This window comes from Coffea arabica, chromosome 3e (genome assembly GCF_036785885.1).
Source record: "Coffea arabica cultivar ET-39 chromosome 3e, Coffea Arabica ET-39 HiFi, whole genome shotgun sequence".
Classification (NCBI taxonomy): domain Eukaryota; kingdom Viridiplantae; phylum Streptophyta; class Magnoliopsida; order Gentianales; family Rubiaceae; genus Coffea; species Coffea arabica.
Window position 1 is genome coordinate 48756401 of NC_092315.1, and position 17400 is coordinate 48773800.

General features: G+C 34.6%; 1 protein-coding gene across 1 annotated transcript; it reads right to left on the reverse strand.

Annotated features, from left to right (window-relative positions):
• Positions 1–4836: 4836 nt before the first annotated feature.
• On the reverse strand, positions 4837–10865 carry LOC113735223 (mediator of RNA polymerase II transcription subunit 4). The gene is given in 6 exon segments (XM_072083641.1): positions 4837–6098; positions 6100–6162; positions 6164–6366; positions 8855–10205; positions 10322–10386; positions 10573–10865. Coding segments are annotated over 3 exon segments (1197 nt in total). The 5' UTR covers positions 6328–6366; positions 8855–10205; positions 10322–10386; positions 10573–10865; the 3' UTR covers positions 4837–5128.
• Between the last annotated feature and the right edge of the window lie 6535 nt (positions 10866–17400).

The following is a 17400-nucleotide window of genomic DNA, read 5'->3' on the forward strand; positions in this document are numbered from 1 at the left end:
GACCAAATATGAACCTGGTCAATATTAAAATAAGTAAGAAGCTCGCATGGCCTCTCACTTGTAGTTCAGCATCACAGATTGGTTTGGATCCATCACACAAGTCATGCTAATAAGCAGTTCAATGTTGGTCATTCATGTTTTATGTGGAACGGGCATGATAAACTTGCAGAAAACTGAACCAAATTAAAATTGCAGTGGCCAAATTAGAGGAGTTTACAGAATACAATTATATCAGTTCTCGATCACTACTCTTTTTGCATTATACAGAGGCTACCAGGATTTGTTACCAGCCATTGCTTATTAGAGCTCTCTTTAAACAGAACTTACGAGGGAGAAGAGGGAGTCTTGATGAAAGATGATGGCAAGACAAAAGTGAAATTCAGGAATGGATGGTTGAAGTGGCTAGGTTGCATTTTTTTTTGCTAAATCAATGTGTCACAGCTTGAATTTTCGATTGCAAAGTTTCAGACTTTCTAAATATGCATGCTGTTCTTGGTCAGAAATTTCCATGTCTGACTAAATACTAAACCAAAAAAATATGGTCTCGAAGTTGTACTTCATTAGCAGCCTTCAGAAAATACCTTCCTCAGACCCTTGTGCTGGTCATGTATACATTGTATAGCCCAGTTTGAAAGGTAAGTTCAAAGAATATGATGAGAACAATAATGTCAAAATGGGCTTCGCCTTGACTGCGATGTCTTAGCTAACAGCATCGTTTTCTTCATAGGCAGCCACAGTTCAATCGAATGTGTATCCAGAACATATGGTTCAAAGACTCGGATGGGCTTCGCCTTGACTGCGATGTCTTAGCTAACAGCATCGTTTTCTTCATAGGCAGCCACAGTTCAATCAAATGTGTATCCAGAACATAGTTCAAAGACTCGGCCGAGTCATCTTAACATGGTTCAAAGACTCGGCCGAATCGTCATCAGAACGGTGCCTTTTGTTCCGATACCGGAACTAGATGATTCCAAGATAATGAATTGCTGAGAACTCGACCGAGACGTCTCCGAGACGGATAGAAACGGCCGAGTCGTCCCGACTCACATCGAGTCATCCTGAATTAACTCGAATTTTTATTATTTTTTGCTAATTTTTTATTATTTTTATTTATCATATCTTTTACAATTTTTAGAATATTAAATATTTCAAAAATTTGTGTTTCGCCGAAATCACGACCGATATATCGAGACCGATGTAGAACGGTCCGAGCCACGATCGCGACCGGAGCTTTGAACCATAATCCAGAATCTATCTTCCATAGAATAAACAATGGTAGTTAGATGAAACATTCATTTGTTATAATATTTCAATCTTCCTCGCAAGAACCACATATTGTTGGCTCTGAGCATGCCTTATCTGCTGATTCTGCCTTGACATAAAAGAGCAGGTAATATTTATTATGTGTGATAGAGACCTTGTCCACAGTACGTATTAGATTTTCAAATCAGGTTGTTGGTGGAATTGTAATCTAGTGTAAGGGGCCAAAATGGAGTAGGTAAACAATAAAGATAAAGATAAAAAGACCCAAAAGGACCAATAACTTTCTTTGAGAATTTGTACTTTTCTTCAGCCATCAAAATCAAGTCAGATAACTTGACGTAAGTGCGTTTTGAATATCATATCATCATCTTTGAAGACAAATCTCTGCCCAGAAAAAGAAGAGCATAAAACACTTAATAAAGAATTTTTTTTTTTTGAGAAGAAAAATTCAACCCTCACGTGACTAGAGGAGAGGACTATGTGAATTGGCTCACAATGTTAAAAGTTCAAAACGTTTTTTTCTTCTTCTTCTTCTTCCCTTTTTTACACATAAATAAAGTGGAAATTCATTCAAATTCTACGTGACAAACGTTTTTTTTATTTATTTATTTAGTATCTAATAAACTAATCAAAATTATATATCATTAATGCTTCATGATTCATGTGGTAGACCATTTCAAAGTTTAGCAATACAACAGGCGGCACAGGCATGTAATTAATGTAATTTGCTTCTAAGAAAGAAATGAGAAAGTGGGTTCTTTTTCTTTCATGTGGAAGATTAAGAAGATGAGAAGGACTTCCAGGAAGAATCTTGTTGACAGTATAGATTAGAGGCCAAGGGTCAATGGTTGGATGGACAAGGCAAAAATTGGAGGTGGTGGATTCTGCACCTAAAAAGCTTGTCTCAGACCAAGTCAACAATCCATCCATTTATATAGGTTTAACTTTTGGTAAAAAATAAAACTCTTAACAAGATAGGTGTCCTTTTTTTTTTTTCTATTGGTTTGTTAAATCAGTAAAAAATGTGTGTGGTTAGGCCTCATTCTTGTGGAATTAGTTAGTTTTACTTGGTAGTAACTCTGCTCTGCTCTGCCTTGCCTGCAATTGGCACAAATTGCCAATCTGCAGAGTTTTGTTGCTCATTATGGTCATGCTGAAACAAATTGCACCCCAAGAAGAAATAGAACAAGCCAATGTCAAAATCACACCGCCCCTTGCTGTGCCTTTTACTCCTTGAAAAAATATGTATGTATATATATATATCAAGATCAAATCTTTCCTTGTACTTGTTGGGTTTTCAATTTCTGACGCTAAATCATCTTTACAAGTTAGAATCTCCAACTAGAGTGCATAAACAAATAGTAATGATGAAATTTGATCTTGTATGTATGGTTGATTAATACTCTTTGGTGCTTGTACGTATTTTAGCAACCCCATCAAATTCAAGAAAATTCTACACGGCAAGAGAGAGTTGTATGTTTTTGGTTATTTTTGTAAGAGTTGAAAATGGACTTCATTTCAGATAGATCAAAAGTAAGATTTAAACCCTTATCTCCTACCTCACCGCCAGACTCAAAAATGAATTCCACTAGTGCCATTTGTTTCTTTCTTTGATTTCCTCTGCTATGCTATACAGCTATAGACTATAGTGCATTTGACTGGTGAAGTCAAAAAACACACACACAAACAAACAAAACTTATGGCGTGTGGGTGCTTCCAACTCATTTTCTTCGAACTTTTGATCATCCATCCATTAATCCATCCACTAACTCTCCCTTACCAAACCCAAAACTGATACTAGTACTTAAACGAATCCAAAAAGAAAAAAAAAAACATAATTCATAAGGCCTCAAAAGTCTTCCTTCTCCAAATATAATTCATACCTACCTGGCAGCATTTCATCCTTTTTGCCTTTAAACTTCCCTCTAGTAGTAACTTCAAAACAGAAATAAACAAAACCAGCCGGCCACCTACGCTGCAAATTACAATACCATGGAAGGTCTCATTCCAATGGTTTACAGGAGCATCAAGAAAAGCACGTCTCGGCGCCACTACGAACATCTGGGCTCAGGTACTAGCACTGCACCAGCAGCACAAAGCTACAACATTGCTGATTTTTATGCCAATGGTGATGATCAGGACTACGTGATGATGAAGGGACGATACGCTGCTGCTGCTGCTGCTGATCATCATCATCATCATCATCGTGAGAAGAAGGTTGATGATGATGGCGGCTTCGGTATTATTTATGAAGAGAAAGTTAAGGGACACCAAGACTTCCGTCACCGGCGCTACAAGTCCTTCAGCGTTGATTATAGGGGCGGCAGTTTTACACCGGAGAATAGAGCAGGAGCAGGAGCAGGAGCAGCCCAGTCCAAGAAACTAGTGCGTTTCAGGAGCCATAGATTCTTCTCCTGCGTGACGGGTGCATAACTAATTTGCTTCTGATGCTCCCTCCCTCCAAGTAGCACTGTCTTGAATCATCTTCAAGCTACGTTGTTGTTATCATGATGACGATTGTGTTGTTATTGCTGTTGTCTTATTCATTTGTTGTGGTTTTGTCTGAAATTAGATTAAATTGAAGGAAATGATCCATTCTAGTTATTAAGCTAGATTTCTTTAGGCTGCTGCTCGGTGCCATGTAAAATTGTACATATCATCTTCTTCATCATCATTAATAATACATTCGTATTTCAGTCAAATTAGCTTAGATGTCAGATTGGTAGTGAGGATTGGATTGCATGTATCGGACGATTTGTACTTCTCTCACGTCACGTAAAGATTTTGACTATTACAACAATATATAGTGATAGGGATTCATTCATAAACCTTACTGTCAGAAACATCTTGTTCAGGGCACAACAACCAGCACCAGAAGAGCAATGCCTATACTAAAATCTATTGAATTTGTCATGGCAGAGAAGAAGACTTCTATGGCTTGAATTATTTCCATTGCCAGAACTGTAATTTCTGTACTGCATCAGTCTGCAACTTGGATTTTCATTTCTTAGATGATTCAGCTATAACATAATGTCCGTCATGACCTCACAAGGTCTGACAAGTATCTGAAAATTTTGTGAATTTTTTTCCTCAACTTGTTTTCCTATTTGTCCTGTGATCTTTGCAGGGAAATATACTTCAGTTTCCCTTTAAAACAAGCATTCTTTGTTTTTTTTTCCCCCTGCCAACACCTGCCACTTCAACATTTCTTTCTTCCTTAGTGAGAAGGAAGAAAGGAAAAGAAAAAAAAATTGGAAAAGTACAATCATTGAGTTAGTAACTATTGGCTACATAAGCTGGCCAAAATCATCAATATTTTACATCAGCTGATTTAATTCTTGACAACATATTCGTTGATAACTTTACATCTCATTTAAGAAACGTTTGTCAATCATCAAGCATCAAGATTCTAGAGCGACTGCGGTGGAAAATGCTTTTATGTTTACAGCTACACTAATCGCTACCCTTATACAGCGTGGTGTGAACCTGAGTACAATATTCCTATGTTAGGACCGATGGAGTAACCTCCGTAAATTCCCACCTATCAGCCCAAACAGGAAGTACTTGGATGTATTGACTGAGGAAAAGAAGCAGCTTTTCTACTTTCATTCGTTCCTCATCTTGCAGAAGACACAATATATACGACTGTGCAGAAGATGATCAACTATCACAAAAGTACGTCAAAGGTAAAACATAAAATCCTATTGCATCAGAATTTACATAAAAACATTACATAAGTGTGTAATGTTAGTGTACTGGTCCATATTGTCACAAGTTTAAAAGATCATGCTCACTCAACCAGGCTTCCAATAACACCTTAGAATCAAAACCGGTACTAGAACGGATTGCGAGAAATGTTCAAGGACTAATCTTCACTGTCAGAGCTACCAACATCACTGCTATAATCACTACTGTCATCGTCAATGTCAAGCTGCACATGCAGAACTTGTATAGGCTCGGGTGCCTTTGTAAGCATTGGAGGGGGGATATGCTGAGGTTGTTGCTCTTCAATTCTAGGAGGTACAGGAAGAGAATCCAATGGGGGCAGTGCCACTGGATCACCAGGTTTCCAACCAGGCGGAGGAAGAATAGGTAGATCACTGGGCAACTCCACGGGCATTCCAGGTTTCCATCCTGATGGCACAGCAATATTAGGTGGAAGCAGACCCTGCATTCCAGCTAGATTGGCCAGTGGATTTGGCTCTGCTGGTTGCCCAACAGGAGTTTCGATCAATGGCTCTATAATTTTCTTCTTATGCTCATCTGTTTTTGGTAAACCAACATCAAGATCAGCAAAAGCGTACAGTTGGGATGCCCGCATTTGCTCCTCCTGTGGAGCAGGTGGGAGTGCCCCACGGAGAGGAGCCTGTCCAGCACCAAATTCTGGTGGTGCAAAAGTAGTGTAGCTTATCCTATGGGCATACGACAATATATCAGAAAGCTTCAGCTGAGATGCCACAGTGGTGGTTGAAGAATCTTCTGCAACATCTTCTGACTTGGACCGTTTTGAACGGCGATAATCTGAGTAATCATCCACAAGGTTGTCAAGAACCTGCTCAGCTTCTTTGAGCTTGCTTGCAAGTGCAAGAATTGCAGCATCTTTTGACCTGATTTCATGTGAGAGTTTCTGTTTTCCATCTTGAAGATCAAGAATTTCTTGGAGCTCTGCAACAGCTTCAAATAGCTGAGTTTGAAGGTTTGTGAAAAGAGCGAGAATTTCTTTGGAGGAAAAAGGATAAGAATCTGGTGCAGTTGATGTCAAAGGTTGGGATTGGGAAGACAAGAAGGAGGGTAGGGAACCTCGAAATGCACTAATCCAGTGCGACCTATTAGGCAAGTGAGGACATTTGCAGAAGAATAGACTGAGCTCTTGGCAGAGGGGGAAGGAGAGGAAGAAGTTGGAATAATGCTTGGTGCATTTGATTGTTGATTGGGTGGATGAGATTGCTGGGCTTGGGAGGCAAACTTAGCCGGAGTAGCGTTTTGAAGAGAAGGTGAATTTGGATTTGGTAAGCCTAGCCGAGCTGGAGATTGCACAATCTGATGCGGAACATTCTGGAGCATTTTGCACTTGGTTTCACCTTCAGCAAAACCTAAATCATCCTAAAAAGAAAAAAGAATTACAAGTGAATTCAATTAAGTACAATCTAACCACAAGTAGAATCCAAATAGAACAAGGCACCACACTGGCTTTGTTAGAGGGAAAAAAAACAAAAAGTATAAATAGATTGGTCCTGATAGAACCAGATCATTCAAGGCAAAAGAATGCTTGTTTCAGTTGATTTTGATCAACAATTTGCCATATAGAAGAGCTAAGACAAAAGGGGAAGAGAATGCAACTTTAAAGGACTTGCATCCATCAACAATTTTATGCATCTATGCCTCCTGGCTGCTTTGTTCATCAATTCCACATCCAAAGTAATAGCAACTCATTAAATATCAACTTGAGGAAACATATTTACTAATCCTAGTTTTTTTAAGCCTGACACATCGCGTCAGGTTGCCTGGATTCTGCAGTGGTTGTGTATTATTTGGTGTTAGTTCTTAAGTAACACTTGCAAAATTTCCTATTGACTTGAAATATAGATGGAACAAGCAAGCCTCCAATAAGGCCAAATGTGGCATTCAATTTAAACATCACCAAGAGTAACAGTATAACAAAAAATTGCAAACATAATATGCATAAACAGATAGAGTACATTTGCATGTTTTACATTGTTGTTATTATAACTCTTGCATATTATGCAAGGTTGCTAGTCAATCTTGACTGTTAGGTAGTTAATCTGGAGCTGCCTTAGCAAATGGAGATAAAGAAACTATTCTAGTAACAAGGAGGACATTGCATATAAAAAACTATTAGTAACTGATTAGATGCCTCTCTGCAGTTCGAGTGAAATATGTTATTTCAATTATCTTTACATAATGTCGTGCCTTCGCAACATTCTGCTGGTCTAACTGCAGATTTCTTTAACCAAGAAAAGTATAGAAAAAATCTAAACTACCTACTTTGTAACACTGTCAGAGTGCATACATACATTCCAGAGGCAACATACATACTATTCAATAGATAAATAGTGCAAGACGCAGCCTTCGCCCAAAAAGACTTTGACATATTCTTTAATTTCAACATGCATCTCACCATATAAAAAGTTTTGATTTATTTTTAGACACAAAAATCTAATGCATGAGAGTAGGGGTGAGCAAACGGTACAAATTCGGTAATTCAGTTAACTGAATTCAGTGAATTCGGTTATTTGACTTATAGAAATCTAAACCGCTTTCAATTTCAAATTGACTATAACCGAATTCATTTCGCAGCCGATTTCGAATTTGGAAATGGTAATGAATTCGGTTAACCGAATTCATTTATAAAAAAAAACTGATTTTTTAAAAATTATTATTGATTTGATCTCCAAATTTATTCATAATTTAACACATTACTTATGTTCTAATCATTTTGTGGTTTAATTCAATTGGCATTTATTTGATAATTTATTCCTAGAATCCTTAGCCTATGATTTAAGGAACACATAAAAAATGATTAATTTAAACTAGAATAAATCTTAGACTATATAATGATTAGTGATAATTTATGAATTTATAATTTACAATGATTAATAATAAGTAATATTAGTTACAAACTTACAAATTACAATGATTAGTGATAAGTTATATTAGTTACAAACTTATAGTTTATTTCAAATCAAAATAAAACTTATTTACTTACATATGTTATTGTGAAAGTCAATATACTAATATATTGATTTGCACAATTCATATACATTCACTTACAATGCTTAGTTGTCTTGTCTATACTTAAAGCCTTAAGATTAGTGAATAAAGAATATGAATTTTTATGTTAAATATGTAATGTAAATTTAGAGCACGTTAAAAAAAAAAAAAAAGAACCTTTATACTTTTAGCATAAAGAAAACTGAATAAAACACAATTAAAGGAAAAGAAATCATAAACTTTTATCAAGAACAGAACAGTTTGCTGATTGGTCTCTGTTAGAGGCTAATGGTTACAGGAAAGACAAGCTATTGTCGAGAACAAGTTGGTGGTCAAACAGGGGACTGTAGGAGTTCTGAAGTATTTCAACCAAAGTACAGCTTTCATGCTTTTTTTTTTTTTTCAGAAACCAAAGAGATGCAAAAAATTCTACGGATTACGCTGAAATAGAATTTGCAACCAAGATTAATCCATAAATTTGAAATGCATACCCAGAAAACCTTCCCAACTTGAGCAATTAGGAAATACGTTTCAGAAACTCGTTTGCTTTACCATTTTTACAAATACGTTTTGGGCAATAGAAAAAAGCCGAACTTTTTTCTTTCAAATTTATTTCTAGCCTATCCGAACTCACAACCAATGTTTCAACAACACAAAGATTAAGAGCAACCAACAAATAATCTACCATTATTAACTTGAACTAAACCCACAAACAAGAAAGTAAGGTCATGAAAAGAATTTAAAATTGGAGCACAAAATTTCAATTTCTGATACGACGATATGGCGATAGTGATGGCGATGGTGATAGCGGTGGTGGGCTGAAAATAATCAAAAAAAAAAGAAGAAGAAGAAACTTCACCGTGCTTTCCTGATGAAGAAATTCAGACACCACAATAGCAGTGGCGAGCTCTGGTCGGCAAACAAGAACTCCTCCCGTTTTAGTTCTGGCGTTGGATTTGCTTTTCTTTTCATTTTTTTTCCTCCATTTCTTCTTTTTTGTTAAGTGGATGATTATGAAGATTGTGAAGGGATTTTGTATAGGAAGAGATGAGATGTTGATTAATGATTCTACGGAATGAAATGTCTGAAATGAAAGAATAGCAGCAATTGTGCAGGAGAAGGTGAAAGAAGGAATGCGTGAATATTCACAATTATATGGAGAATTTAGCAATCAGCTTTCAAGCATTTACTCATATATCATCCAGAGCTTTGTTCCAAATCTTTAGGCTCTAGCACCTCTTTTGATAGCTGATGTGATGAGCACGCGTTGCTGTCAAATGTAAATCACTTGCTTCTTCAAATGAGATACCTTTCTTTTCACTTACTTATTCTTCATTGTGCAGTCAATGTGTCAGGAGGCATTCAGATTGCTTATTCTTTGCTTTGTGTTCCTTTCTTCAGATCCACAAAACTCACACCTTTGCCAGAAACTCTTGTAGATGGGAAGCGCCAAATTTTTCATCAGGTCAGAATTTCTCATTTTACTTGTGTTTAACTGTTAAAATTATTTGTGCTTGCAATTATCAGATGGAGAAGAACAGAGGGTTAACTCGTGCTCGGAAGAAGCTAACCAAAAATCCAAGAAAGAAGCACAAGGTATCTGGCAATGACTGCTGATCTTTTTTCTTTAAACAAATTAAACTCCCAACTACATAGCTGGTGTATCTCTCTTTCTCACAGTTGAAACACCAAAAAGCAGTGGTGCGTAGGAAGGGACAAGTGCGAGATATCAGGAAGCCAACTGCTACTTATGGTGGGTATTAATGCAGCAATCAGCCGCAGCATTAGGTTTAAGAGCTAGTCATTGCGGTGCTGCATTTGCATTTTTGGAATATACATAACTGAAGATAGCATTATAGAATACACAGAATTGACTAAATCATTAACACACTCAGTGTAGACTTCAGTTTTCTTAGAATTTAAGCAGATTGTGACAACTTAGCATCCAATCAGAATATGATCAAAGTAGAAAATCTCATAGCTCTTGCATCACTCAGTGTTGGGACAGCTCCCCTTGTGACATCATCTTCCCTATAAATTAAAAGATACGCATCCTATATCCAGCCTTCTGGTGGATTGGTGGAAGGATTACCACTCAAGCTTTTTTGCATTTGCCAACTTAGAACCCTTCAACAGATGAAAGCTTCTCAATTTGACTAGGCTATGTTTCTTTAAAAGGGCTGGCAAGCCTCATTTGCAGCAGTTGTCATCTAAATGGAAACAAATTTGGTATCTGTTAGGTTAAGTGCAATAGTAAATACACTCCAGAAAAGTGGAAGTAATAGACCTAGGAAGTAGATGCATGATTATGGGAGCAAGGACATACCACAACTTAAAAATCCGACCGCTAGCTTTCCCATGTATTGCTCATCCATAGCTCTGTTATTTAACCTTGAAAACCATGGGTGGAAGATTCAAAATTTCAGACAAGTTTAAAATAAATGGCAATTTAAGAAGATCTTACTAATTCTATTGTTTATGAAAATTCACGAAGCCATAAAGAAATCAGCAGTATTGACAAAAGTCAAACAAATTTTCTAAAACCAGAGAATTTTCATCACAAAGGGAAGTGTGTACCTCATGCATGAGAATCCCTGCAGCTAGCCAGAATGATCTGTCGTTGTCAGCCTCATATATTCTTCCACAATTTATCAATCTGAGAGTAGACTCTCAAGCTAGACTCAAAACCGCCTACAACCACGGGAAGAAATGGCATCAGATCAGAAGCTATATAGTAAGCATACACCACTGTAGAAAGCATTACACTCATGCTGAATTGTAATTTAACGTTCTCTATATGGAATTAAAGTGCAAGAATCTTCCTCTTGGGAGAGAGCCCAGATAAATCCCTCCAACAAAGGAAGCTTTCTGCTTACTTTTTCTAGTGCAACTGTGAAGGAGGTTTTGAACTAGGCTAGTTAAGACCTCAATCTTGGGAGGTCTTGAACTAGGCCAGATATAGAAGAGGTTCCTCAATATGTGCAATGACTCTGCTGTTCACAGAGTGTTCTTTGAGCCAAAAAGTAGCTACCATCAGGCACCAACAAAGTTAGAAAAATTAGTAACATTCAATTCTTAGAAGATTACAACATAAATGAGCGCTTACTTTTTAAAGGAATGAAGTGTAGATTTAGATCTTGAGTAGTTAATACTAACATCAATATAAGAGGATAAGTAGCTGGCTAAATTATTCTAATTCATTAAACTTGACTTTTGTTCCTTGGAACCCAGCATCTCAATGTTTTTGGTTGCGCCAAATTTGTTATGAATACATTAACATCAGGTTACTAAGGTCAGAAACCCTTTTGCACCCACAATATAGCCAAATTCAAACTTCATCTAAGTGATCAAGCTATTTAAACAACGTATCAGGACTCTAGATTTTGTTCAAGACAACCTGTTTCAATAGAAATAGTCCTCTTTATGGTACCAAAAACATAAATATCAAGAAACAGGTAAAAAACAAAATGATAAGGCTGATAGAGGATTGCACCAGCATTTATGGTACCAAAACCCTTCCCAAAATTTCTAAGCAATTTCAATTTCGAAAACCAGAGAGTTCATTTTGTAAGAATTCATTAGATAACAGAAAAAACTGAATTTGCAAGATACCTCAAAAAATAAAGTCAATAAATTTACTTGATATTTAAGTCATGCCTTAAAGCAGTTTCTTCATATTTCTTCCCAATGGGTTTCTGCAGCATTTGATGCTACAGCAGAAATGGCAAACGAAATAAAGCCACACTACTTCCACGAATTAACAGGTTAACTTCCCTGAGATCCTGAAAGGGAGCTGGAAGAGATGATTTACCAGAACCATATAAAGCCCAAACCAGTGTTATCCTTATCACTTGAAATATTGACCTTTTTCAAGTTCATAACTTTAAAGGCTAACAATCTCCCAGTACTATTACAATTTGTTCGAAGAAAGTAACACATAGGATCATGTTGAAAATCATGCTAAGTTTAGAATCTCCATGGAAGCATAGGGAATTCAGTTTACTTCATGAAATGCATTCTTTAAAAAAAAAAAACAGTTTGAGGTAAAAGCTCTTACTTTCAGCTATAAGTGAAAATCCTGAGCTGAATGGAAAACACTGGTAGAAAATGTCACTTTTTCATTATGTTACAAATCTTTTACTAGAAAGATACCCAAAAGAATGTATGCTTACATGAGTCGCCAAGCTTGTCCACAGTCATTCTCACGTAAAACATTCTTAAAACTTCAAAGTAATAGTGGTGTTAGTTGGCTACTTCAATTGTCAATCCTTACAATAGACGCGTTTTGTTAAATACATTTTACCTTCTTTTTTTTTCTAGTTTTTTTAGGCTATTTTTTTACTTTTGTTTGTTCGGATAATAATTTATTTGGATGATTTGTTTGGTTTAGTTACTGTAGCATTTTGTGTGATGTGATGTGATGTGATATATGTGAGATAAAAAGGTGATTTGAGAAGATAAAAAGGTGATCGAGATTTGTAAGGGAAAATTTTGCAAGATCAAAAATTAGGATTTGATCAAGAAAAAATGAAGCAGAAAACGAAGCGTAAAATGCTTGACCAAAGTGCATCCTTTATTCCTTTTCCTTTATCAATCTATCCATTTATTTTTCATTTTTGTGGTGGCCAGTTCATTATATTATCTCAGATTGACCGAGTCTATGCCCAAAAGTCTAAAACAATAATTCACGTACTGGGCCATTTCAATAATGCAGCCCTGGTGGGATTGAAAAGCAACTCACAATAATGATACTCCTTTGATTCTTACGCCAATGCTTTCTTACTCGTTAAAATTGGGTAGTGCAGAAAATATCCCACAAGAATATAACAAAGAAGAAGAAATATGAGAGAACTCTTGAGACGTGATATTATTACATGTAAATGATTTTTTTTGCAAATAATCTCTACCCAAAATCACAAGTTCCTCCATCCCCTTGTTAATGTCATACTTTTCTTTTTATTTTAGATATTCGAAAATGAAAAACGCATTCTAAAATGGAATTCGATTTCATCAAGAAAAGGAAAAAACAAAAAAAAGGCAGATGGAATTTAATTTCTCAGCATCTAACTCTGAAAAATTATAGCTTGCATTTACTAATTGGGTTCGCATTGAAAAAGAATTACTAATTGGGTTCGTTGTTTGGTACCTTTTTCTGCTTTCTTTTCACAAGTGTTTTTCTATCTTGTGGTGGCCAGTACTTGCATTATTATCTCAGATTGACTGAGGCTATGCTCAGAAGTCTGAACCAATAATGAAGTCACTGGGCCATTTCAATAATTCAGTCTGGGTGGATTGAAAAGGAACTTACAACCATTTCCACGGTCATCCATGGCAGCAGACGCGTTTTCTCTTTTTTTTTTTTTTTTTGTGTTTTTAGGCTATTTTTTACTTTTGTGTTTTTAGTTTAACCTTGAGAAATTACTGCTTGCATTTACTGTTTGGACTGGCATTGGAATAAAATTTCACTCATTTGGTGTTTGGAAATGAGTTATTAAACATTTAATGAATTAAAATAGTCGTGGGAATAATAAATGGCATTACTTTGAACCTATACTATAAATTGTTCAAGAATGGCAAAGATCCATCACAATGTATATGGAAGAAAAGTAGGTGGAAAATCAACAAAGAAAACCTCCCAAAATTGAAAAGAAGGTAAGTAATATTTATTGAATTTTGATAAAGACCACGTTATGTTTTTTAAATAATTAGATAAATCACTAATGTCAGGGGAAAATGTTATCAGTGGGTCTTGCATTATGCCGTGGGATATGCATCTCTTTGTTTGATTAATTTTTACAAAGTACAAAATAGTCAATTTTTATGCAACTAATTTTTTGTTTAATTATTTTCACTAAGTTTTGGGTCACTATTTGACTTCTGGTTCCGTTGAGGACATGGATTTGATGTCATAATAATAATTTAAAATATTAACAGAGAAATGTGATAGACAATAAAAACTATATAAGACCATAGTTTTCATATATGTAAAAATTGAGTAAATCTTTCCTACACTAACGGTGTATACACTATCATCGTTGGATTCATGACATGTGCAAAAAGTTGAATTTCATTGTGCAAAAGTTGGATTCATAATAGTGTATACACTGTCAGTATATGAAAGATTAATCTATGTAAATTTGGAAGAAAGAACCGGAATAAATTATCAGGGAAAATGCATTAGAAGAAATTAACCAACCAAATTGTGAATGAGTTTGTGTCCAGATGAACTAGTAAACTGTTTTCATCCATTTATGACTTTTATTGTAAGTAAGGTGGTGGGAGAAAATGGTGGATAATTAACATAAAAGCCTCTTTTAAGACTTTAAATCATATTACTGATTCTGGAGCCGTAAATTAGTCAATGTTTTTTTCCTGCTACTCCATTGTTTTTTCTTTGGTAGGACTAAGTTTAAAGATTTAATTAATTTTTTTGAAGGGAAAAAAAATAAGGAATGGCATGTATTACATTCTTTTGTATAATTAATTTAATTATGAATTTTGTGGAAGAAGTGAAGTTTAAAAGTGGCGTATTTGTATTATTGAATTCATATATCATGTGATACATGGGAATGAAATGTAATAAAAAGGATGGGAGTATTGAATACCAATTCTGGCAGTACATGAATGGTGCATATAACGTCACCAAGCACAAGCCTGTAGGAGATTGAACACCGTCCCTCAAATTCACGGTTCCCACCACACATCGGCATGTTGGCGGGAAGTGAAAGTGCAGCAATTGTGAAAACAAGTGAAACTGAAAACTTTCCTTGTTTGAAATAGAATTTCATCTCGTGCACTTGCACCAATTTTTTCCCCTAATGAATTGTACACGTTTGGACTCCGTCCATTTCATCAATCCGATATGGTCTTATATTACTTTAATTACAATCTACAAACATTAATATAAGATCGTATAATTAATATGTAGTTAACTATGTTTGTTGCATATTAATAAAATTGCAACATTTTGGCTTTATTTATGATAGCTAATAAATAATTAATTTTTGGACTAATTTGTTTAAATTAATCATACACCATGATATTGGACCGATATGGTCATACAATTAGCAAACCGCTACAGTTTACGCATTTACCCATATTAAAGAAATAATTAACATTTTTGGGCAAAAATCCCACCCCAATTTGTACAAAATTTATGTATTAGAGTAATTTGGGTATGACAATTAAAATTAATTTTTTGGACTAATTTACTCCTAGTTTTTTTTTTTTTGTTAAATCAAACATCTAACTTGACACTGCCAACCAAACGCTGGACAATAGGATTACTCATCCAAAGATGAGTAATCGTCTCTCATTTCACTTGAAGTTATTTACTTCTATTACTTGTTATAAATGAATAGTCACCCATATTAAAATAATAGAAGTAAATAACTATTTTTTAAACAAATAAAATAATGATCATTTGCTATTATTTTTCTTGAGCTCAACTAGGCTCAAACTAGCATAGATTGATGTTGAACTCGAGTTTTAAAATGAAAGTTGATAGAGCTCAAGATCGTTGTCAAGATTTGCATTATGCCAAAAAGCAATTTTGCAATCCTCAAGTAAGTAATTCCATCTCATGCTATTATTGATAGAATAAATATTGATGTTTATTTGTTAAACTAAACGTCTAACGCAAAACCAATCAAATGCTGGATAACAAGATTACTCATCCAAAGATGAGTAATCGCCTCTCATTTCATGCAGAGTTCATTTGCTCCATTGGATGAATATATTTTAACAAATTGATGGTATAAATGACTATTTTATTCTTCTTTTATAAATGACTCTTTGTGCCATCTTATATTACTTTTATTACAATCTACAAACATTAATGCAACACCTTCTATATAATAATTTATTCAAACAATTGTATAAACATTAATGCAACACCTTCTAATTTGTTTGGATTGTGAGTTATTTGGGATATTTTTATTGTAACACTTTTTTTGATATGATGTATGTGAGATAAAAAGGTAATTAGGAAGATAAAAAGGTGTATTAAAAATTGTACTGATGATGTAAGCAAATAAAATTAGGAAAATAATGCTCAATCCAAACAAATAAAATGCCAATTGTAATGCTCAATTGGGGAAATATGTTAACTAGATACTAATAAAATTGCAGAATTTTGGCTTTATTTACCATAACTAGTGAAAAATTAAGTTTTGGACTAATTTGTTTAAATTAATCATACACCATGAATTTTGATCGATATGGTCATACAGTTAACAAACCGCTGCTATTTACGCATTTGCCCATATTAAAGAAATAAATAACATTTTTGGGAAAAAAAACCTGTCCCAATTTGCCCAAAATTTATGTATTGGACTAATTTGGGTATGACAATTACACTTAATTATTTGGACTAATTTACCCCTATTATTTTTTTTGGTTAAACCAAACATCTAACATGACACTGCCTACCAAATGCTAGACAACAAGATTATTCGTCTCTCATTTCATGGAGAATTCATTTACTCCATTTGATCATATGATAATTTGAAGTTATTTACTTCTATTACTTATTATAAATGACTACTCATTTATGTTATAAATGTCTTTTTTTAAACAAATAAAACAATGATCCCTCGTTATTATTTTTCTCAAGCTCAAGCTCGAGATTAATGTTGAGCTCGAGCTTTAGAATGAAAGCTGATGGAGCTCAAGAGAGTACTGGAAGTTGCAAAAATTGAGCCAATTCAGCTCATTTTGCAATCCTATATGTTACGGAGCCTTGTTATTAAATCTATATACTTTTTTTGTAAATTCAATATTAATACATTAATCAAAAAATGAATAAAAAAATGGAGCCTTGCAATCCGATATGACTCGATAACCCGTTTGCAAATTAATAATAATTTAATAAATATAAAAATTATTTTATCTAACTAAACTAAGTTATTTTTTTTCCAAAGGCATTAATCACTTAATCCTAAATGAAGTTATTTAACTTGTGTGAAGTTAAAGTTATTATATTTGGACAAATAATATATTATATTATTTTTTACTTTTATACTGTTTTAATTTATTTTATATTTGGTTTGGGATAAAACACATTTACGATGTTTGATTTATTTTAGATTTGGTTTAGGATTATTTATTTAAATATTTATTACTTGATTATGTAATTAGTTTTGTGCAAAATTGATTTTATTAGAAATTATAATGATAAATTAATAAATTAAATTTAAATTTCGGATCATTTCGAGTCTCCCCATCAATCAGAAGTTTTCGAGTTCGTGTCAAGTATCTTGACTTGTTTTGGTTTGGTAGGTCAGGTTCAGGTCAGCGAATTTTCTGTTACATTCAAGTCTCAACTCGATCCGTCACCCATTTTTGGACTCGATTGCCATCCCTAATCGCACTGAAAGTTGAGAAAATTGAGTTGATTTAGCTCAT